This window comes from Ammospiza nelsoni, chromosome Z, assembly GCF_027579445.1.
Source record: "Ammospiza nelsoni isolate bAmmNel1 chromosome Z, bAmmNel1.pri, whole genome shotgun sequence".
Taxonomy (NCBI): Eukaryota; Metazoa; Chordata; class Aves; order Passeriformes; family Passerellidae; genus Ammospiza; species Ammospiza nelsoni.
Window position 1 is genome coordinate 384,561 of NC_080669.1, and position 22,209 is coordinate 406,769.

At 50.8% G+C, this 22,209-nt stretch overlaps 1 protein-coding gene across 2 annotated transcripts in view; it reads left to right on the forward strand.

Annotated features, from left to right (window-relative positions):
- The first annotated feature begins 3,217 nt into the window (after positions 1-3,217).
- Positions 3,218-22,209, forward strand: part of ZCCHC7 (zinc finger CCHC-type containing 7) — a 94,534-nt gene continuing 75,542 nt past the window's right edge. For both annotated transcript variants that reach the window (XM_059492540.1, XM_059492541.1), the window contains exons 1-3: positions 3,218-3,249; positions 5,900-6,003; positions 7,700-8,416. In XM_059492540.1, coding sequence (XP_059348523.1) covers positions 5,994-6,003; positions 7,700-8,416 — 727 coding nt within the window. In that variant the 5' untranslated portion in view covers positions 3,218-3,249; positions 5,900-5,993. The remainder of the gene's footprint in view (positions 3,250-5,899; positions 6,004-7,699; positions 8,417-22,209) is intronic.

Below are 22,209 nucleotides of genomic sequence, written 5' to 3' on the forward strand. Positions count from 1 at the left end.
TGCCACGATAAGATCAGAGCAGAGTACCTGAGGCCAGTGCCAGGTGTTATGGCTATGTCAGGTTCCACTTGCTCTCTGCCAGAAGATAAAATCTTTCTACTTGTGGGTGGGATTTGTTCACTCCTTCCCAGTCCTAGAGCCTGGAGGATCAGAGAAACAATTATTGTGCCTTTCAGGAGGCAGTTTTGCAGCCCACACATACCTGTCCGTGCTAGTGTTCACAGAGGTAAATCACAGGCCATAATTACACACCAGCAATGCTGAAAATAGAGTTCTAGCACTGCATTAAGGAAACCCCCGAAGTCTGAAAGCCCTACAGAAAATGAGACAGAAAATGAAAGCTCTGGGCTCAGTGGATGTGGCAGCGCATGCGTGTGTGTCTGCACAGACAGACAGCCAGCCAGCCCTGCTGCCCCAGTGCAGTGGGCAGCATGGAGGGGCAGCTCTGTGTAACAGCACAGCACTGTCCCTAATGCAGCAGACACAGCTGGAATCTCCCCCAACTCGTTGCATTTCTCCGTCACCCCCCGTGCCTGCCCTGCCCCGGGAGGCTCTGCCTGAGCCGAGCTGCAGGTCAGCGCCGCTGCGGTGCTCCCAGAGGCAGACGCGCAGCACACACAGCCCTGCACGGCTCCCTTTGGCAGTGGTACACAGGATGTCTGCCGACACGGGCGAGGGCTCCTCTGCCCTGCGTGCGCCAGTCCCAGAGCTTGCCAGGGAGCTGCTCCCCGCTCAGAGGATCCGTGCGTGTGTGTGCGCGTGTGTGCGCGTGTGTGTGTGCGTGTGTGCGGTGCGTGTGTGGTGTGTGTATGTGTGTGTGCGTGTGTGCGTGTGTATGTGTGTGCGGTGTGTGTGTGTGTGCGTGTCTGTGCGTGTGTGCAGTGCGTGTGTCTGTGTGTGTGCGCGTGTGTGTGTATGTGTGTGTGTATGTGTGTGTGTATGTGTGTGCATGCATGTGTGTCTGTGTGCGGGGTGCGTGTGTGTGCATGTGTGGTGTGTGTATGTGTGTGTGTGCGTATGTGTGTGTGCGGTGTGTGTGTCTGTGTGTATGCGTGCGTGTGTGTGTATGTGTGTGCATGCATGTGTGTCTGTGTGCGGTGCGTGTGTGTGTGCATGTGTGGTGTGTGTATGTGTGTGTGTGTGTGTGTGTGTATGTGTGTGTGTGTATGTGTGTGTGCGGTGTGTGTGTCTGTGTGTATGCGTGCGTGTGTGTGTATGTGTGTGCATGCATGTGTGTCTGTGTGCGGTGCGTGTGTGTGTGCATGTGTGGTGTGTGTATGTGTGTGTGTGTGCGTGTGTCTGTGTATGGGGTGCGTGTGTGTGTGCATGTGTGTGTGCATGCGTGTGTGTGTGTGCGGTGTGTGCGTGTGTGCGCGAGTGCAGCGGCAGCCCCCGCAGGGAGGCAGGCTCCCTGACAAACGGGCAGCACCAGCGAGGGCATGTGGGGACACTGGGACCCTGTGAGGTCCCTGCGGAGACAGCGAGGCTGGCCCTGCTGGGCGCCACCAGCACGCCTGCACCCAGGTGTCTCACCCAGCGCACCTGCACGGCTGCGGACAGCGGGCGGGCTGGCAGCCTGGCGCAGCACGGACGGCAGCATTCAGGGTGTGTGTAAGCCGTGTGTACGTACCTGCACACTCGGGCACATGCCCTGTGTCGCTCTTAGGGCTGCAGCAGCTCTGCTCTGGAGAGGGACTGCGAGCTGGGGATGTCCCCTGCAGAAAAGATCGCTCTGGGGAGTCTCTAGGGCCCCTTCCAACGTCCTCGGGGGCTCCAGGAGAGCCGGACAGGGACTTCGGACAGGGGTGGGAGGGACAGAACACGTGGGATTCTCACTGTCAGGGGCAGGGTTAGAGGGGACACTGGGAAGGAATTCCTCCCTGAGAGGATGGGCAGGCCCCGGCACAGGGTGCCCAGAGCAGCTGGGGCTGCCCCTGCATCCCTGGAAATGTCCGAGGCCAGGCTGGACGCTGGGCTTGGAGCACGCTGCTCTAGCGGCAGCTGTCCCTATCCCTGTCCCTGTCGCTGTCCCAGCGCTGTCCCTGTTCCTGTCGCTGTCCCGGTCCCCCCTCACGGCGGGGGCCTGGATGAACTTTAAGGCCCTTTCCCAGCCCGTCTCTTCTCGGGTCACGGTTCCCGCGATGCCGGTGCGGGCTCCGTCCGCTCTGCACACGGAGACGCGGTCCTCTCACAGGACTGTGCCGGCGGGCAGGGCGCGGGGCTCTGGAAAGCCCCATCCCCGCGCACCCGATTTTCGCTAAATTCTCCCCAAAGCCGCGTTCCCGTCGGGCCTCTGGGGGCGGGGCCGGGGCTGTGGGGCGCGGGGCGGGGCCTCGGGCGGGGCGGGGCCCCCGGCGGGGCGGGGCCGGAAGCACGTGGCCGGACGGCGGGGCCAGGCCGCCGCCACTTCCTGCTCGGCGCGTCCCAACGCGGCCGGCGCGGAACTGCGGCACCGGGGAGCGCCGGCGGTGAGTGCTGCCACCTCCGGGGGGGGGGGGGGGGGGGGGGAGCGGGTGGGCCAGCCGGTCATTCGGGCAGTCGGTCATTCAGTCAGTCAGTCAGTCTGTCCGTCCGTCCTGCTACTGAGTGCTGATAGCGACTGGGCTCCGGTATCGGCAGTGAGTGAGTATCGTCCGTGATTACCGGCCCTGCCCGGCTCCGGCACCTCCCAGCCCGACCACGACCCCTCCCTGCACGGCGGGCCCCGGCCCCATTCCCCCCGGCCCGGTTTCCCCCCCGGCCCGGTTTCCCCCCCGGCCCGGTTTCCCCCCCGGCCCGGTTTCCCCCCCGGCCCGGTTTCCCCCCCGGCCCGGTTTCCCCCCGGCCCGGTTTCCCCCTGGCCCGTGGCGGCTGCAGCGCAGCCGGGATCATCCCGCGTCCGGCCCCGGTGTCCGTGCCCCTGGCCCAGCCTCGGGCTGCGGCGTGTCCCGGTGCCGCCGGCCCTGGAGTACCGGAGCAGGCTCTGCTGTGCCCGACGCGCTGCGCCGCCGGTGCTGGGGTGAGCGTTCCTCCCTTTCCCTTGGGATGTTCCTCGCCTTGCCCGGGATCCCCAGTCCCCATCTGTTCCCTCTCACCAGACACGTGGAACCCTAGAACGCCAGGAAAAGCATGTTACTCTTAAACGTGGTCCTCAAAGTGCCTCTGGGGGGTAAAAAAAAAAATCTTTAGAAAGGCCTGAAGTGAACGTGAAATGTTTTATTGTTTTCCAGGGTTCGGGTGTGGAAGAGATATTCCCGCAATCTCTTGAAGGTATAGCTGACACTAGAAAATGCTGTCTTCTTCTCCAGAGCTTTGCTTCTCTCTTTGCACCTCATTTAAAGAAAGTCCAGAGCAGTTGTGTCTCCTCAAACAGCAAATGGGACAAACATGGGGTTTGCATCTCAGTATTTAGCCAAAAATCTCTGTTAGATCACAGAAAATGGGGGCAGAGGCAGCGCCCAGCCCACCTCCTGACCCTTTTCCGTGTTCCTCTGCAGGGGCTTCTGCAGCTGCAGCCTCACCTGGGCAGCAGGTGAGGGCTGTGCCTTTCTCACCTACTCTGAGCGCCACGTGGTGAGGCACAGCCAGGTTAGAATCACATCAGGCACAGAGCAGGGGGAGGAAAACAGTCTCCTGACACTGGCCTCTGTGAATAAATATATCTTTGGGCAGGTTTTCATAAATACATTTAGGTTTGACAATTTTCATACCCTCCCAGGTGTGATTTCCATTGGAGTCATGAGCTCCATGGTGATGATTTGCTCATGGAATCCAGGCAATGCAGGGTGCACAAGCAGCCACAGCAGCTGCAGTGAAATGTTTCATTCACATGCTCTGGAAGGTTTAAATTCCTTGTCAGTTTCACACTGTGTGTGCCGCTGCAGTGTCTGAGCAGTCTGAAGCATCAGGCAGTCTATGTACCACAAATGGAAGTAAATTAAAGCTGGCTCCTACTCTCCTGGTGTCTGACCCTGTGCTTACATAAGGCAGCATGGTGATTTCCTTGGAAGGAAATCCTTTTTTTACCTTTCCCATTTTTTCTTTCTCATTTTGTTGTCGCGGTCTGTAACAGCCTGACAACAGGGGTGTGTTTTGCCTTCCAAGGCTGCAGAGAGCACGTTTGCTTCTTTGTTCTCCGTTATCAAGAAGGGTTAGATTTGACAGTGGAGCTCGAGCAGGGAATGATAAATGAGGAAATGTTTGGAGCTCGCTGATGGGGTGTGGTGGGAGCAGGGCACTTGTCTGAAAAGCCACGTGCAGTGGAAGGAGTAATCTCTGTGTCTGGGCTTGCATTTAGAAGTTTTTAGGAAATGTCAGTGTTTGAAGTTGGGCACGAGGAGCTCTGGGAGCTGTTGGAAGCTGGGAAAGCAGGAGCAGCAGGAGTGCTGGGGGCATTGACAGGGAGAGTCGAGGCAGGTGAGCAGGAATGGCACGAGGAGGACTGCCCTGAGCCTCTTCCTTCAGAGTTCCTTCTGCAGAGGGGTGAGCACTGAGCACCCCAAACCCGCTTTGGGGTTTTGGATGAGTGTTCTAATTAGCTTGTTTGTTATTTCTTGTGTGTTGGCCTTGCTCTTCCTCCCTGCCTCGAGTTGCCAGGGGCACCTCCCTTTGACTGCCTGGTGCTGCTGCTGCATCACATGTGGGATGTCGGGAATCTAGTGGCTCAGATGGAAAATGCTGGCAAGCAGTGTTTGAAAATTATCCCTGTCATTGCCAGCTGCAGCCATTTGCAGTTTTGTTAATGGTTGGGAGGAGCTCAGATGTCTGTGACTTTTTTAATTTTAACATTGATAGCCCTTTAGTTGAACTTGAGGGCAGTCCTTACTGCCTGAGAGGCAATCAGGTGTGTTTGAGGAAGGTTGTGCCCTGGGTTCAGGTAGGAGGGCAGCTCCTCTTGGTAGAGGGATGGGGTTCTCCTCTTGCCAGGTGTTTGAAGTTGTTTTTTTTTAAATTAAAGTAATCTAGTTCCAAAGTAGGATGTGTCAGTGTGCTGTTGCTCCCTGCAGCCTATGAAATCAGGCAGTCTGTGCAGGATCAATGTGTTTAATGTGTTCTGCACACTCAGGTGTGAGGAGCATCTTCATGATAGTCCAGCTGTAGCCAAGATGCTTGGAACACAAGCCCTGTGAGAAGTGTTTGAAGGAGCTGGGGCTGTTTAGCCTGGAGAAGAGGAGGCTCAGAGGTGACCTCATTGCTCTCTACACCTTCCTGAAGGGAGGCTGTCGATGGGTGGGTGTTGGTCTCTTCCACCTGGCAGCACTGACAGAACCAGAGGTCACAGTCTCAAGCTATGGCAGGGAAGGTACAGGTTGGGTATTAGGAAAAGATTTTTCACTGAAAGAATAATAAAGTACTGGAATGCTCTTCCCAGGTGTGTGGTAGAATCACCATCTCTGTGTGTGTTTAAAAAAGACCGGACATGGCACTTGGTGCTATGGTTGAGGTGTTATGGCACAGGTTGGACTGGATGATCTTAGAGATCTCTTCCAACCTCATCATTCTGTGATTCTGTGAAGATAGGTGTGGCACTTGGAGGTGAGCACAGCTGAGAGAACAGGGACCCTGGGGGTCCCTTCCAGCCAAAACCCTGCTATGGTTCTGTGGAAAGGAACATTTGCCCGTAGTCTAAACTTTTCACTGGCAAAAGGAAATGTGAAGTTGCAGTCAGGTCCTTCGCTGAGTTTCCTGTATGAACTCAGTGAGAGACTGCTTCAGCTTGCCAGTCTGGAAAACAGCAGGACTTTGTTGAGCTCCTCTTCCCTGTCCTTTAAGCTGTGTGTGTCTGCTTTGCTGTGGGATGCCTGGCGTGGCTGTTTGTCTTTCCTGAAGAGGAAGGGCACGGCTGCGGCCTGAGCATGAGGATGGTGGGCAGCTCAGGGTTGCGTGGTGGTGCTGATGTTGGGTGTTGCTTGTTTCCCAGGTGTACGTGCTGAGCAAGAGGAAGAGCCCTTCATCACTGCCGTCACGTGTGGAGCTGAGAGCAGGAGGAGCTGTGCTTTGACCTGCTGAGCCGGATGGATCAGAGTGAGTGCAGTGCTGGCTGCCTGTTTGTGCTGCAACGTGCCCATGAGTCAGCTCCTGGATGCCTGGGAGACACCAGGGCTGTTCAGCTGCAAGTTTTTAGCAGTGGTCACTGCTCACTGCGTGTCACTTTATCCACTGGGGACAGCAGGGGAGGAAGGAGTACTTGGGTTCTGTTTTGGAGCTCACTGAAACCACAGCCCCTTCAGGAGGATTTGTTACTGTGCTACATTGCTGAAGGCCTCTTCTCACACCTCATAAGCACATGTGAATATTGGGAATGTGCTTGATTGGAGCTCTGCTCTGGCTGTGTGGGTAGGAGTTCCAACCTGTGTGCTCCAGCCTGTTTGAAACAGGGGCCCCTTGTGAAGCTGACAAAAATGCTAAAGTTTGGAGCCTCCATTTGGTCTGTTAAATATTTTTCTGACTACAGCCTTTCAGGAGCTACTGTACTTTTTGTTCCTTTCTACAGCTTCTAAAGCTAGGTAGTGGTGTAAAGTAGGTTTGTTGTCTCTACTTACCACCTTGTTCTTTCGTATATTTAGCATATTAGGTGTTGTGTTTACTTAGGAACCTGGGTAAGAGCAGAGAGCCTTCTTAATGGGAACCTTTAGGTTCTTTAAATACCATCATCACACAAGTTACATCTGTGCAAAGCTCACAAATCTGAGTTTTTGTATGTGTGTGCAACTAAGTGGATTTAAACAGTGCCATGCAACTCTTCTTCACCAGCCAAGAAGCTGAACTTCATCCAGCAGTTTTCATGTCTAGAAGAAGCTATATGAATTCCATGGGAGTAACGAATGCAGAAATACTGACAGGCTTTCAGAGGCAGTGTCCCATGTGCTGTACCCCGTGTTTGGTGTGGTCATGAACTCAGAGTGAGGCAGTCTCAGGGAGGCAGGGTGACTTTACCACACCCCTGTACTACCAGGCTTGCAAGGGAGCGGGCTGTGAGCTGTGAGCACACTCGCCCTCGGGCTGGCATCACAGGACAGCTGGGCTGCGAAGGAGCCTCTGGCAGTTTCAGCCCTGATTTAAAGCAGAGAGACCTGGGGCTGCTTGCTCAGGACTGTGCCTAGCTGAGGTCCTCAAGAATGGAGGCTCCAGAGCCTTTCTGGGCAACAGAGTTACGTTTAAGTGGAAATCCCTGTATTTTGTTATTTTGTGGTCATTCTCTGTCAAGTTCTTGCTGGGCAGGTCTGTGGTGGTTCTGTCTTGTTTATTCCCCGTACCCCAGGTGTTTGTGAGTGTGAATAAATCCTTCTGAGCTGCCCCTCCCTGAGCAGTAGCATTCCCAGCTTGACCTTCTAGGACACATGTTCCAATCCCTTAATGGTTTTAGTGGCTCCTTGTTGCGCTCGCTCCAGTCTGGAGAGCCCGAGGAGTTCTCAGCAAAGTGTGTGTGTGTGTGTGTGGCCTGATGACCTCCCTGGTGTGGCAGAGAACTCGGTAATTGCCCCTTTAGAGGCCAAAGCAGTTGGGCTGAAGTAATAGTTATGGTTAATGCAAATGCATCCTTAATTAGTGTTTACTGTTCTGCGTTGGAGCACAGGTGGCTGTTAAATCTGCTCAGTTTGATGGTCTGTGTGCAGAGCTCCACAACTCACCTGAGCAATTTCAAGAAGACCAAAAGTATCACTTGAAGGTTTATTTTGAACACATGACCATTCTGATATAACCATTTGATTTTTTGTAGACTTAGACTCTTCACTTTCCAGAATATTTACTGGATATGATGATCCTGAGAATACTGAAGTGTATGAAGATGAACTTTATCTCGAGGAGTCATCCAGTGAGCAGAGTGTTGATAGTGAGGTGGAGTTTCATCTCTATAGCCAGATCCACTATTCCCAGGATCTGGGAGAAGTCAGAACACTGGAAATGGATGAAGAAGCTGACGCTGGAGAAGTCGTGGGTCAAAGTTCCGGGCTAGCTGGGAAACAGGATGAAGATGAGAATCTTACTGAGCTCACTGATGGTGGCACTCGGCTTTCAGATGAGCCCGAGGTCATTGTCCTGTCTGACACCCCAGAGGAAGACAGCATCTACAAAAGCAAGGCAAAGAGGTCAAGGTGCTCCTCTTCAGCTCCAGGTAAAGCACACACCCGCCCGGCATCCTCCACGCCAAATCACGCCAAAGCTGCTGGAGGCAGTGCCCGGTGGCCCCCTGAGCCTGGTGTGGGCACACCAAGGAAGACGAGCAGCCCTAGTGGGAGGCCTGCCCCAGTCCTTCCTGCCGGACCAGAAGGCCCCCAGGACGTGCTGGTGATAGACAACAGCTCGGAGGAGGAGGAGAGCCTGATCTCTGGCGGCGAGGACATCGAGAGCTGGATGCTGCTGGGAGCCGGTGCCGATGACACGGATGGAGACATCATGCTGAACCTCGAGGGCTGTGCCACGCCTGCCAGGAAAGGTCAGTGCTTTTCATTGGCTTGTTGGTTCTTGTGTGGGGACAGCAGTTTGTCTGCAGTGACACTGATGCCAGTATTGAAAGATGAACAGAAGGCAAAGCTGTGGTAAATGAAATGGTCGTCATTTGTTCCATTTCAATACCTTTAATTCAGCAGCATGGCATGCAGAAGGAAAAACAGCATTTTTCCTGGTAGAAATTTAGAAGTAATATCAGAGTGGTTTATACTGTGAGCTTTTCAACCTTGCCATGTATTTTGTGTTTCTGAGAGTGTATAAGAAGTTGCTGTGTGCCAGACCAGAGGCCTTTCAGCTCAGGACAGGGATGAGCCGTAACAGGAAGGAGGCAAGGGGCAGAGGGGAGACCTGAGCATTTCCCCTGCCTGAATTCAGCAGGTGACTGCCCCCTCAGCACTCTTCACAGTTTGGGCTGTTCATCTGAAGCTGTCTGACTCTTCTTATGTGGATTCTGCCCTGAACCCAGGGAGGTTTCTCCCCAGCTACTGGAGTCGGACATTGTGTTGTTTTGATAAACGTTCCTCCCCATTACAGCAAAGAAGGCCATGAAGGTGGTGGTCAGTGCCACAGAGTTTGAGCAGGTGTCTGTAATGACCATGGTGTGTAGCATGCCCTGTGTCACCAGCAGCTGCAGCCTCTGCTGGATGGTCAGCCACGATTTCCTCTTGCTGGGCACAAAGGCCATTGCTGGGAACAGCATCCCCCTGCCAGGCTGAGGGAAGCCATCACCCAGACAAAGGCTGCAGAAAGAAATAAAGAAGGGAATTTTATAAATGAAGTGAAATAAGTGAAATAGACCGTACTCTGAAAGAAGTTAAAAAACTATGTGTGCCAGACTTTATTTGGTGCGCATGTGAGTGAGGTTTTGCATGGCATGGAGCATTCTGTGACCCTGATCTGCAGGCTGACTTCAGTGGGGATTTTTGTCGGAGTGTCTGTAAACAGTGCTGCTGTTCTGCTGCTGCACTGTTTGGGAGTAAAGAGGTGAGGAATGGGCTTTGCCTTCTTTGATGAAGCACGTATTTCAGGGCTATAAATGTTTGATAACCTTCTGCTGGAGTTGTGTGTGCTTTTGCATAGCTTAGCACAGTTTGTGGCTGCGCAGACTTCTATGTAAAGCACTCTGTCACTGCATCAGAGGCCCTAATAAGCACACCATGTTTGGCATTCATGTTGTTTTTTCCTCCTTACAAATATTTTTAAAGTTTCTAAGAATTGCCTTTCAGGTGTGCCAGTGCTGGCTGAGGGGGCTGTTAAAAATCAAATGGATGTTTGGTACCAGGGGGCAGTTTTTGCTAAGTTATACCGCATTTTTGTGACAAACAGTGTAATGTTTCTGGTTCATAGTGAATGTTGGCAATAAGCAAGCCACATACAGAGCAGATAGCAGGGCTAGAATTTCCCTGCACTGTGTGAATGGATCACACTGGTCAGAACTACAATTGTTTTGTAGAGTGTAGAGAATATGAACAGTTTTAGTGTGCAGTCAGAGGCAGTGATATGAGGTCATAAGTACACCTGCTCTTCTCCTGCTCTGGTTCTGTTCTCAACAGTGGGCCAGAACCTTTTCCAAACTCCTCCAGATTCTGGTGGATGGAATTCAAGTGGCTCTGGTGCACAAAAGTTTGGTTTAGCTGCTCCTTTTCTATCACGCACTGTGATCCCCATGCAAGGACATAGGCTTAGGATAAATTGTGTTGTAGGTATGTGTGTGCAATGAAAAACCAAAACAGCATCAAAGTAGTTGTAGGGAAGAGAAGCCATAAATGTTCCTAATGTACAATAACTGTGATTTGTTTACTGAGCTTGTGTCTCTCATCCTATGGACAATAATATGTAACTTGTCTAACATGGCAGGGGTTTGGAACAAGGTGATCTTTAAGGCCTCTTGGAACCAAAACCATTCTGGGATTTTGTGATTCTATAAATGACTCTGCTGAAACATGAATATAAAAATTTTTGGTTTAAAGAAATGTATTTTAAAAATATGTGTATTGGCAAATTACCCTCTCAGAGATATTCTCTGCTCATTATTTTGAAATATTTTGGGACACGCACAGTTCTGTTTTCAGGGTTTCTGGGGAATGAGAGAGGTGTTTTGGTGACAGCAGTGTATATAAATTACAGCTTCAGGGCCCGTGGTATCCGTAGGGATGGTCCTAGTTTGCAAGAGCTCAGGAGGCCTTGCCTTTGCCTTCTGCCCTGGAGCTGCGTGTGAGTGCACGCTGGACCGGCCTCCCGTGACAGTGCTGTGGTGTTCAGGGCCCCGTTTGCTTCCGTGGAAAAGGGAGCTGCAGCGTGAGCCTCCTGTGGCAGTGAGAGCAGCCAGTTGTGTCGCCCACTGGGTGAGTCTGTCCTCACATCTGAGTCCCTGAGCAGAGCTGCTGAGCTTCCCCTGCGTCAGAGCAGTCCTGAGGGAAGGAATGGAGCACGTCTCCTTGTTCTGCTCACTCCCCTACGCCTCACCCGCCCAGCCTGCTCGTGTCTAACAGCCTTCTTACTGTAATATTCCCTTTGAGCAAACGCCGCTGTCCTGTGCCTCTAGAGCTCAGAGAGCCTTTCCCCTCTGCAGCTCCGGTTCCAGCATCAGTGGGAAGGACAGAGGTGTTGTTTGGCTGGGGGGCATGAGCCCTGGGTGCTGGTGGCAGGTCAGAGTTACCTGCTGGTCCTCACCTGTCATCCTTGGGGTTTGTGGCTGGCCCGCGAGTGTTCCCTGCGCGGATGGGAGGCTTCCCTCCCCTCTGCCCTGCTTCCTTCCCCATGGTTTCAGGTGCCTCTCGGGTTTGGTTTTGCTTGTCTAATACCCCACTAAGCCACAGCGTATTTTTGCCTGCATTTCTGTAAAATGCCAAAAGGCAGGACCAGGTACCTGTGTGTCCCCACCTGTCAGGGGTGGGTTTCCTGGTATGACTGTCAGAAAACTGCCTGATGATGCTGCTGGCTGCTGTGCTTACAGGGTCCTGCCTTCTTCCAGGGTGTTTCAAAAATGGCTAAACCAGCAAATCTAGGTCTGTGGTATAATTTGCACTCTTTTTTTTTTTTAATTTAAAGTCTAGGAGTCCCTAATAAAGGTGCAAAATGAACCATTGCAAACTGCGCCGTGCACTATTGCAGAGAATTCATTTACAGTGTCAGAGTTTCCATGTCTTTAGAGGAGTGTTCTCCCCTCCCACCCCTCTCTGTGCTTTGCAGTAAGAGTTTATATGATAAGAACGTTAATCTCCTGTAGTTGGAAGTCTTTCATCCATTTCTTCATTAAAACCTTCCTTTTAACATATTTCTTCTTCCATGAATGGCTGCAATCCTAATCTCTCTCTCTCTCTCTCTCTTTTTTTTTTTTTTTTTTTTTTTTGGGAAAGACAGCTTTCAGAGCTGCAGCATTGATGTCCGGCCACTAAGGGGTACAAAAAGCAATTTATCTTCTCTCTGTTATGTCCTTTGCTCGCCTGGCCCCTTTCTCAGAGGCTGGGTGTGAGTATGATTGCACTCTGGGCTTGGCAAGTTTGTGCTGTGTGGCTGCTTCTGACTCCAAAGAGCACTTGTAAAATGGAAGGGAGAAAAAAAGAAGCGTGTTTGAACATGTAGTGAATGAAAACATAACAATATGCCTAAAACGGAAAAGAAAATTAATTTGAAAGCATTTAGTTTTTGCCTCTTCCCTAGGAAATAATACAGGAAGGAGTCTTCTGTTTGGTGGCAGTAACTGCAGCTTATGGAGTCAGAATGGAAATAGCAGTCTCCAATAAATTTGACTTAATTTTTATCCCTATCAGAAAGAAAATGCCCTTTGTGAACTATCAGTGTTTGAAATGGCTTTCTCTTGACATTGACCCTAAATTTATCTTAACTGTGGGGCACTGCAGAAAAAATCTGACCACATCTGTATTTCTTTTCTCTGTGTTCTGTTATTCAGATCCCTCAGTTTGTTTCTAAATGGTGAAAAGGTGTAAGCTTACAACAAAATACAATGAGTTGTGCTTTGCTTCTTTTCCTTGACAGCTGCTTTTGAATGTGACCTTTGCATCCTACAGTATGTTTTTGTTCTGGAGTTTTGTGATTTGTAGCAACAACTTTTTTTTTTTTTTCTTACCATATTTTTTTCCTACCTGCTTTTTTTTTTTTTGGTATGACTACCAAAAATGACTACCATAAATTTTTCATTTTTCTAGGCCAGATAAGTGCTCTGTATAGAGTCACACTTCCCTTTGCTTATTGTGGAATCACTGGGTTCAATCTCAAACAAAGTTGCTTTCAGAAGTGAAAAGATTTCCAGGTGGAAATGTCTTCCACAATCAAAATGCTTTTGTTGTTAATTTCTAGATGGGGTACCATTGATCCGTAGAGGTGCGTGCTGCGTTTGCTAAGGGCGGCAGGGCTCTGTGGTGCGGTGTCCGTGCCAGCTGCAGCGTGACCAGAGCCCCGAGCAGGGGTTTGTGCCCCGTGGCTCTGTGCTGGCTCTGGGCTGCGGCAGGCTGCTCCCCTGGCTGTGCCCGTGTCCCCGCTGCAGGGGTGGCCCCAGCGCCCTGTCCCTGCCTGGAGCAGCTGGGCTGCAGCAGCCTCTCGGGCCGGCTGGTGCAGGGCTCACAGCACAGGTGTGCGGCCCTGCAGTCCGCGTAGGGACACAGGGGAGGGCAGGGCCGGCTGGTGCAGGGCTCACAGCACAGGTGTGCGGCTCTGCAATCTGTGTGTTTAGCAGCGGGCTGTATTGGTGTGGCTGTGTGCATGGGCACTGCCACCAAAGGGACACAGGGGAGGGCAGGGCCGGCTGGTGCAGGGCTCACAGCACAGGTGTGCGGCTCTGCAGTCCGTGTGTTTAGCAGCGGGCTGTATTGGTGTGGCTGTGTGCATGGGCACTGCCACCAAAGGGACACAGGGGAGGGCAGGGCCACGCTGTCCCAGGCCAGCACGGAGCTCCACAGAGGCAGCCAGGGCTGGGGCACAGCCGGGTCACAGCGCTGCTGGGCAGCACAGCCCCTTGCCACGCGCTGCTGGGCCCCTCTGTGGCCGCTTGTCCCTGCTGAGCCCCGCGATCTGGGGGTTCTCCTGTGCTTCGGGGGCTTTTCTTCTCGCTTGTGCCTGCTGCAGCCCTGCTGGCATGGAAATGCGGTGGGAGTGGTTCGTGCATGAGTTCCTGCAGCAGAACGCGCCCGGAGCGGGAGGGAGGCAGCAGTGGGAATCCACCTACCCCTCCGAAGATACAACGCATGCATATGGATGTTTTGATTAAAGAAAAAATCTTAATCTTCTTCGCCGCGTTATGTGGATACACTCGAATCTCTTGATTATTTAAGAAAAAAAATTAATAAAACTAATAAAGTTCCTTTGCAAATCCAAAGAGATCGAGGCTAAGCACATCCTGCAACCTGAGCGGCCCCTTGTATCTGTTCAGACTCCGTCACTGCTGTGGACCTGGCTCTCATTTACATTTCCTCTGGCTTGGGATTGCTGACTAGGTTTTCTGCAAGAGTGCCCATGCTTACATGGTCATATATTCTGTGTGACTTTTTTTCGCTTTTCCCACCTTTTTTTCCCTCTGTTTTGGTGATAGTTATAAGGGGATTTCCCACCCTTTTTTTGTCAGTTTGATTTTTCTTCCCCGTCCCTATTTCTTTGGGTTTCTTACAGGTGATAACAAACTGTCACACTGCAACTGAATTTTTGAATGCTGATGGGAAACTGATTTAATGCTTTGGAAGGAGAAGCTCTAGGTGTTTAAACAAAAAAAGTGCAGTAGAGACTATATTGGATACGGGGACATGGGGAAGAAGTAAAGTTTGGGGTGAGCAGGCAGGTGTAGGGGCACAGAGATCTGACCCTGCACCCTGCAGCACCTCTGCAGTGGTGCTGACCATGAAGCAGGGCTGTGTGGTCACTCCTTTCACTCTGAATCTGCAGGAAATGCAGAGTGGCTCCTCAGGCTGCTGCAGCACTCCGTGCGTGGTCAGGTGCACACATTGCTGTGGCGCAGGCTGGCAAGCCTAGGGTGATGGCAGTGGTGGTCTTTCTGTTGTGTTAATGTGTATGGCTGGTGTTTGCAGAGCTCATGCTGGTGAGTGCAGTGTGCTGTGACTGTGTCCCACACGGAGCAGCCCCGCTCCAAGGGCTTTGCCAGGGGAGGAGGATTGTGACTGCAGGGGACATGCTGCTGAGCAAGGGTGCACACTCCAGCTCCTGTGCCCTCCCTCAGCACGCCCTGCACAACTCCCCACCAGCACGACAGGGTTTGTACTCACGGGATTTGGGTTGGAGCTGTTTCTTTTTACCTGCCAATGTTGAGCAGTGGCACGGTTTCCCACCTGCCAGGCTCAGCCACTCCGCTCCCTGGTGGGGGTGTTTGACTGCTTTTCCTCTAAAGCTTTTGCTGATGTCTCTGATTTCACATTATGTGGGGCATTCCCAGAGTATGTCCTGTCAGACAATGACATTAGCAGTGAGAAAGAAGAAAATTGAAGCTCTCTGTCCAGTCCTGGACTTTTGTTGGTGGATGTGGGTCACCAAGGGTAGCATGTCTCCCATGCACTGCTGAGAGCTCCATGCGCAGAGCCAGCTGCAGAGGTGTTTCTGTCACCAGTCTGGTGTGGTTTGGCACTGGTTTGGTGCACTCTGCCCTCAGTGTGCTGTGAGTTCTGCGTGTTCCTTTGCTACCTTGACACAGCCTCAGGTGTGTGTGGCGATTGGTGTTCCTTTGTTCACACTTTTGGAGTGGGGATGAGGAGAATGCCCTCAGAGAGCCTGAGCAGGCCCATTGCAGACAGCAGGTTCCAGTGACAGTCACAAAAGCACCTCTTTGCCCTAAGTGGGCAGATTTCAATGCATTTTGCTGTCCTGCGTTGTGCTGCATGGGTGGTTGTGGGTGCCTGTCCTTGCTCCGAGCCCCCGAGGCACCAGGAACAGCCAGGCATCCTCAGGACAAATCTTCCTCCATCAACTCCTTTAAAGCCTCAGCAGCCAGGCCGTGAGGGGGGAGCATGGGGGAAGCTGCCAGATGCTCTTTTCGGTCTCTTTTTGAAACTCTCTGTGCACGGTGGAGCAGCAGAGCTGGCCGTACCCTGCCGGAGCAGGGGCAGCACAGCGGCCCTGCCTCCTGCTGCACTGCCCTTCCCAAGGTAAGACCCCCCTGCAACGGGGCCCGTGCCCGTGGAGCCTCACCTGCCGGGCCAGGGCCGTGGGGCTGGCTCCCGGGGGCGTGGGATGCGCTCGCTGCGTGAGCACCGGCGCTGGGGGTGTGGGTGTGCTGGGCATTGCCCTGCCCTGTGCTGGCATGGCGTGTCTGGCACAGCAGCCTGAGGGGACAGTGGCCAGCCTGGAGCAGTGTCACCGGTGTCCTGTGTCCTGCCGCGAGCGGGGCAGCAGCGTGCCCAGCCCCGGGGCTGTGTCAGAGCCCTCAGCCAGTGACAGCCCAGCACAGAGCTCCAGGACACGGGCAAAGCTGGCAGCCTTTGTGCTTCAGGCTGAGTGGCTGTGTGCTGAGGGGATGCCCTCACCGGGGTTTTAATTATTATAGCTTTTTTTGGAGTAAAAAGAGCAGAGAAGAGATCCCTCTAAGAAATCAGTGTCAGCAGTTGGAGGAGAGGGACAATTCAGGGGGCGTTGGTGCTGTGTGTGTCTGTGTGTCTCACATTGGGATGTTTGTGCGACTGAGGTTTTCAGAGAGCAAGCCCAAGTGTTTGAAACACACTCTTTTGTTAAAAATGAAGCCTAGAAGCTGAGCTTTGGTTGCTCACTTGTGATTTTTGTAATAGGCTTTTTTTGTTTTGAGGAGCAGCCTAGTGCAGGTGAAACAGGGCCGTTCTTGTCATTTCCCTAAAACTGGAGTGACTTAGTGGTGGCTGGAGGTCACGGTCCTTTGTGCTGGGCTGTGGTTTGTCTCTCAGGCTGCGGTGAGAGGGCCCCAAGGGCTGCTGCTCCAGGGCCAGCAGCAGCAGGAGCCGTGGCCAGTGCTGGGCTCAGCAGGGACCCCCAGCCCGCCCTGCCCCAAATCCCCCAAATCCCCCAAATCCCCCAAATCCCCGCGTGCAGCGTCCCCACGCCGCGCTGCTCCCCTAACCCAGCCCGGCTGCTCTGGGGAAAACTCCTACTGTGCAGTACAGCCGCCAAAATACCCTTGAAAGTGCGAATGGCGTGTTTTTGCGGTGTCAGTGATGTGATTTTATGTTTTTAACACTAATGACATGTTTGTGACGTATGTCAGTGATGTAATTTTTTTTTTTTTTTTTTTTTTTTTTTTTTTTTTTTTTTTTTTTTTGTGGCACACACGTGCAATCTCCAAAGGACAAAAGCTGGAAACCACTTTTCCCTTTTATGGAAATGCACATTCAAAAATAATTTCCCAGTGAACTTAAATAATTACAAGGAGCACATGGAATTTTAAATTTGAAAGCTTGACTAATCCTGAGTGGCTTTGTGAAGCTTGAAATCTGCAGGAATTTGAAGGAGAAAGCAGGCTCTTTAGGAGCTGAATTCTTCACAAAAGAAAATTTTTCTGGTCCTACTTTATTTTAGTGTTGTAGGAAAGGCTGAAAATTCATAAGGGGTACCTTCACTGAGACTTTATTTCTTTTTAGTTTGGCAAATACCTGATCTCTTTTCCATCAGTGAGACTGAAACCATTTCTCAGTCAACGTTCTTCCATTGCCACTCCAGGTTTTATCTATAGGGAAGAGACTCACTCAAAAAATAGATATAAATGGAATACATGTCCCAAAGTCCTGGTCAGTGCTTCAGAAAGTGTTTAGATTCAAGAACAGTTCATTCAGGTGTTGCTCTTCTCTCCTGTAGCTGCTCTGAGAATATAAGCCTGCAAAGAGAACAACTGGGCAGGTGGGACAGGCAGGTGAGGTTTAATATATCCAGCTGGTCATTTTATTTTTTAATGTTATACTTACCATCCACAAGGAAAACGTGAAAACTACTGTTAAATGTCAGTTCATTCAAGGACACAGAAAAGCATTAAAAAATGCTCTTCCAGCCTGAGTGGAGGATTTACACAGCCAGCGAGTTCTTTTCAGTTTGTTTCCTAACATTTAGCTTTGTTCTTGTAATTTCAAAATTTATTAACAAAAGAAAATGCTACACGAGGCACAATTCTGTACAAAATAAATGAAAAATTGGAGTCATCAGATAATTCTTATCCAGGAAAAGAAAAAACAAAAAGTAAGAAAATCAAAATTACATCAAGGGTTCAGTATCAGGGTGTTTTCACCCAGCCTCACACTAAAAATTGTAAGTTCTAATTATTGACCAATGTCAATAGTTAATACCTAATTAATAGAGCAGCTTTAATATTTACACAAATCATAGTGTTGACATAGATCTTCAAAATAATACTTCATTGTATCTTTCCAGAAACAATTACGCTGCCTGTGGGCCTTTGATCTCTGTACACTCCAATTTTATTTAACAAAATTAATCCTTGTATATTTATTTACAGCAAAATCTTTGCTCTTATGCATGTAGTATCCTCTAATTGTGCAAATGCTAAATGTTTAAAATTGCATTTGTTGCTTCCTCTTTGGTTTGACTCTCCGACTCCTGTTTGGTTTGTTTCGTATTTTGATTTTTTTTGTTTGGTTTGGTTTTGGGGTTTTTTCTTTGGTTTTGGTTTAGGTTTTGGTGGTTTTTTTGGAGAGAGATTCCTTAAAATACATGATGATTACTTTAAAAATGCTAAATAATTTGGAAGGAAACAGAAAAGCAGGAAAAATCCTTGTTTCACTGCAAGTTGGGAAAAGCACAGTAATTATGGCTTTTTTTCCTTAATAGGAAGGTCTCACTTTCCTTTTGTTTGGGAGTTTTGGCAACAAGTAATAATGGTAATAATTCACATAGACTTCGGCACAAGTTGCTTTGGAAACTGAAAAATTATTGGTGTGTCACGCATCTGCTCTGTGTAGGAGATGTTAAACTTTTCAGTGTTTTCAGTGCAGTCACAGGATCTGTGCTAGGAAATGTGTTTCATTGCTGCAGTGTGGCCTCGGGATGAGTGCTCTCTTCCCTTTGGTGCTGCCCCGTGCCACCCTTGGGCTGGAGCAGGAGCAGGAGCAGGAATCCTCAGCCTGGACAGGAAAGGAGTGGCCGGGGCTGTGCTGGGGCTCCGCGTGTGTCCAGAGACAGTCACTCCTGCTGCCCCGTCCCACTGCTGACTGCGGGCCCTGAGGGAGCACAAACGTTGCTGGGGTTTCTCTGGTGTGCTCTTCTTTTTCTCTCTGCTTTTTCTGATTAAAAATTTATTCACCTCTCTCAAATTCTACCAGTGAGTTTCAGTATCGCCCAAAGTGCATTAAATGCCCTCTCCCCACCTTGCCGAAAGGTCTGTAATTCTGCCTTTGAGAGTTCAAATTACGCTCCTTGGCCTTTTTGCTCTGTCCCCAAAGTAATCCCCTGACATAGTTTCAAATAATGGGGAGCTCATCTTTGGAATTATGCAGGTAATACCTTTGGTGGCACATGTGATAGTTTGAAAGATACTGTCAGGTTATTTGATTGGAATACTGGCAATGTCATATTTTTAAATTATTCATGCTTTTTGAAAACTATGGCGAAGACTAGAAAGCAGCCAGCTGTGTAGTAGCCTTAAAATGTACATTAGTTATCACAATTAAAAAAAAAAAAAAAAAAAAAAAAAAGAAAAAAGTAAAAACCAAAACAAAAAACCTGAGAAACACACCAAAGAAGGCAGAAGAAAGAAAACAGCTATTAAATGCCATTTTGCAGGCATGAGTTATTTTCCATGGCTGATTAAAGAGCATCTCCTGAATCGTGTTGTTGCTCAAGGATGTTCAGTGTCAGCAAATTTGAGGGTCTGTGATGTTTAGGGCTTATTGCATATGTGGGTTGCTGAAGTGTCATGCCTAAGGACAAAAGTGTGTAAATATGAAGACATCTAAATTTTACACCTTTGTGAAGCTAAACTGGTGAGTTTCCTGACGAAAGCCATTCCAGTTCAGCCTCAGGTTTTGAACACAAGAGGTCTGGGACATGGCAAGGATCTCACATTCGTACACGTATGGAAAAGCAGAAATGCAGCTCAGTCTTGGGAGGGCAGGGTGTTTGGCTGGCACCTCTAGTTCCTAACCAGAGATGACCCTGCAGTGTACAGAGTCCCTGTCACCAGGGCAGGTGGCACTGACAGCTCGCGTGCAGGTAACCCAGAGGATGGCATCACCTCGAGAATTACCATCCCAGAGCACAGGGCATCCCCAGCGCAGCCGAGACTCCTGCCGAGGCTGCGGGGCACTCCAGCCTTTGCAAAGAGGAAATGCGCTGCCACGAGGCAGGAAACTCTGGCCGAAGTGTGTTATTTTTGCTCACATTTTTAACCTAGATGCACTCGGTGCATTTGTGTGTGTGTGAGCGAGGGGGACGCGGAAGGATTGCCCGTGTCTGTGTCTGTGTGTGTGGAGGCAGGCAGGGAGGCAGGGATGCTGCACGGGGCTGCGGAGCACAGAGAGCAGGCACAGCCTGGAGCCGGAGCTCAGCGGGCTCCTGCCCGACCCTGCCGGCTGCGGAGGCTCTGCTCCGGCCGGGAGCGGTGCGGGCGGCGGGCAGGAGGGGCGGCAGGGTCAGCAGAGCGGCTCCGGGGACCCCAGAGCCGCTCCGGGCTCAGCAGAGCCGCTCCTGGACCCCAGAGCCGCTCCGAGGATCCCAGACCCGGTCCGGGCTCAGCAGAGCCGCTCCTGGACCCCAGAGCCGCTCCGGGGACGGCAGAGCCGATCCCAGGTCAGCAGAGCCGCTTCGGGGACCCCAGAGCCGCTCCGAGGATCCCAGACCCGGTCCGGGGTCAGCAGAGCGGCTCCGAGGATCCCAGAGCCACTCCGGGAATGGCAGAGCCACTCCGGGACCCCAGAGCCGCTCCTGGACCCCAGAGCCGCTCCGGGCTCAGCAGAGCCGCTCCAGGGACAGCAGAGCCGCTCCGAGACCCCAGAGCCGCTCCGGGACCCCAGAGCCGTTCCAGGGTCAGCAGAGCCGTTCCGGGACCCCAGAGCCACTCCGGGACCCCAGAGCCGCTCCGGGCTCAGCAGAGCCGCTCCGGGGACGGCAGAGCCGCTCCGGGACCCCAGAGCCGCTCCGGGACCCCAGAGCCGCTCCGGGGATGGCAGAGCCGCTCCGGGGATGGCAGAGCCCTTCCTGGGACGGCAGAGCCCCTCCTGGACCCCAGAGCCGCTCCGGGACCCCAGAGCCGCTCCAGGGTCAGCAGAGCCGCTCCGGGGACGACAGAGTTGCGCCGCTCCCGGCCGTGTGCGGCCCCTGGCGCTCAGCTCGCCCCACGGAAACTGTGGCGGCTCCTCCGATGGATAGGAGAGGGAAATTTGCTTATTTAATGACAAGGATTCCTTAATTCTAGCCAAGATCCCTAACACACACTGCTAAATACCGGGTTCTGTTATTTTTTTAATCAGGAAAACAAGAGTAAAACTTTGAAAAGCTTTTAATAGCAAGTATGTTTTCACGTAAAGTTGGTGTGAGAAACTCACTTTAGTGACAGAAATGACAAAGGCTGAACCTTATTTCCTCCTTTGAGGTGGGTTCTGATGAGGCCCACGCAGTCGGGTGTGCTCCTGGCTGTCTCACCTGCTCTGTGCCCCGGCGTGGTGCCGTGCTCCCGCCAGGCGTGTGCTGGCACAGGTCTGCTCGTGGTGTGCTTGGTGCTCCTCACCTGAGGAGCAGTCATCCTCACGTGTTCATGGCCCCGTGGGTTTGAAGCCACCTCTTGGCTTCTGCTACTGCTGCCAGAGGAAAACACAGTGCGCAAAGGAGACTTTAGTGCGTGTCCATTTTCTTTCATTTTGGCTGTTATTTCTGTAATCCTGGCTGCCCTGCTTGAGGTGGGTCAGTACAAGTAATAAACATATGTATAATTACAAAACACAACAGTTTCTTTTGGGTACAATGATAGCTCAGACTATTAAATTAGTGAGTTGAGTGAAGTTCTTCCTATTTCTTTCTATATTGCCGAGATCCCCTTAAACCAAATAAATTCATGGGCTTTGAGCGGTAAAAGTACAGTGCTGCTCTTTACAGAAAGAAACAATAGTGCTAAAGTGATGTTTTTTTAGCCCTGGCATAACTGTTAGGTCAAAGCAGACACAGTACAAAACTGTTCTCCAAAATCCTAGAAAAATATTTTCTGGTGTATTATTATAATTGAGCACAGATTCTAGCTAAAAGTCCTATTTATGATTAGTTTCCTGTCCTCACTATGGCAGATTTCCTTTAATTTGAAAAACCACAAAGGAAGAAAAAAGAGTTCTTTTCTTAACTAGCTCGAAAATTTTGCTATCGGTTGCTTCAGTTTGAGGTTACTCAAAGTTCTGTTCTGTTCCGTCGTTAACTGAGCTCTGCGCTGTTGTTTTCAGTTAATATCCTGAGTTTGGGGAGAAATTTTAAGACACATTAAATGCCAAGGAAATTAGGGGAGATACAGATTTTAATTTGTGCAGTTTTTTGATGCTTGCAAATGTATTGAAGACTGGGAAATAATTGCTTATCTTGTAAAGGGAATTTTTAGTTTTCTTGAATATGTGACCTTTCATCATCTGAATTTTGAAGCTGATAGCATTTCAATGCTTTTGCAATAATTCTGGCTAACTTCTGTTTCATTTAAATGAGAAATATGTGCAAGAATAACATTTAGTATAGTTACTAAGGTGAAGAATCAAGAATTTGGACGTTAAGCAGGGCATTTTTATAGTAATACTTATCTCTAATAATGTTACATTAGTTTGAAACAGTATATTACAATATATCAGTGGAAGTTACCACTAAAGAATTTTAAAATAA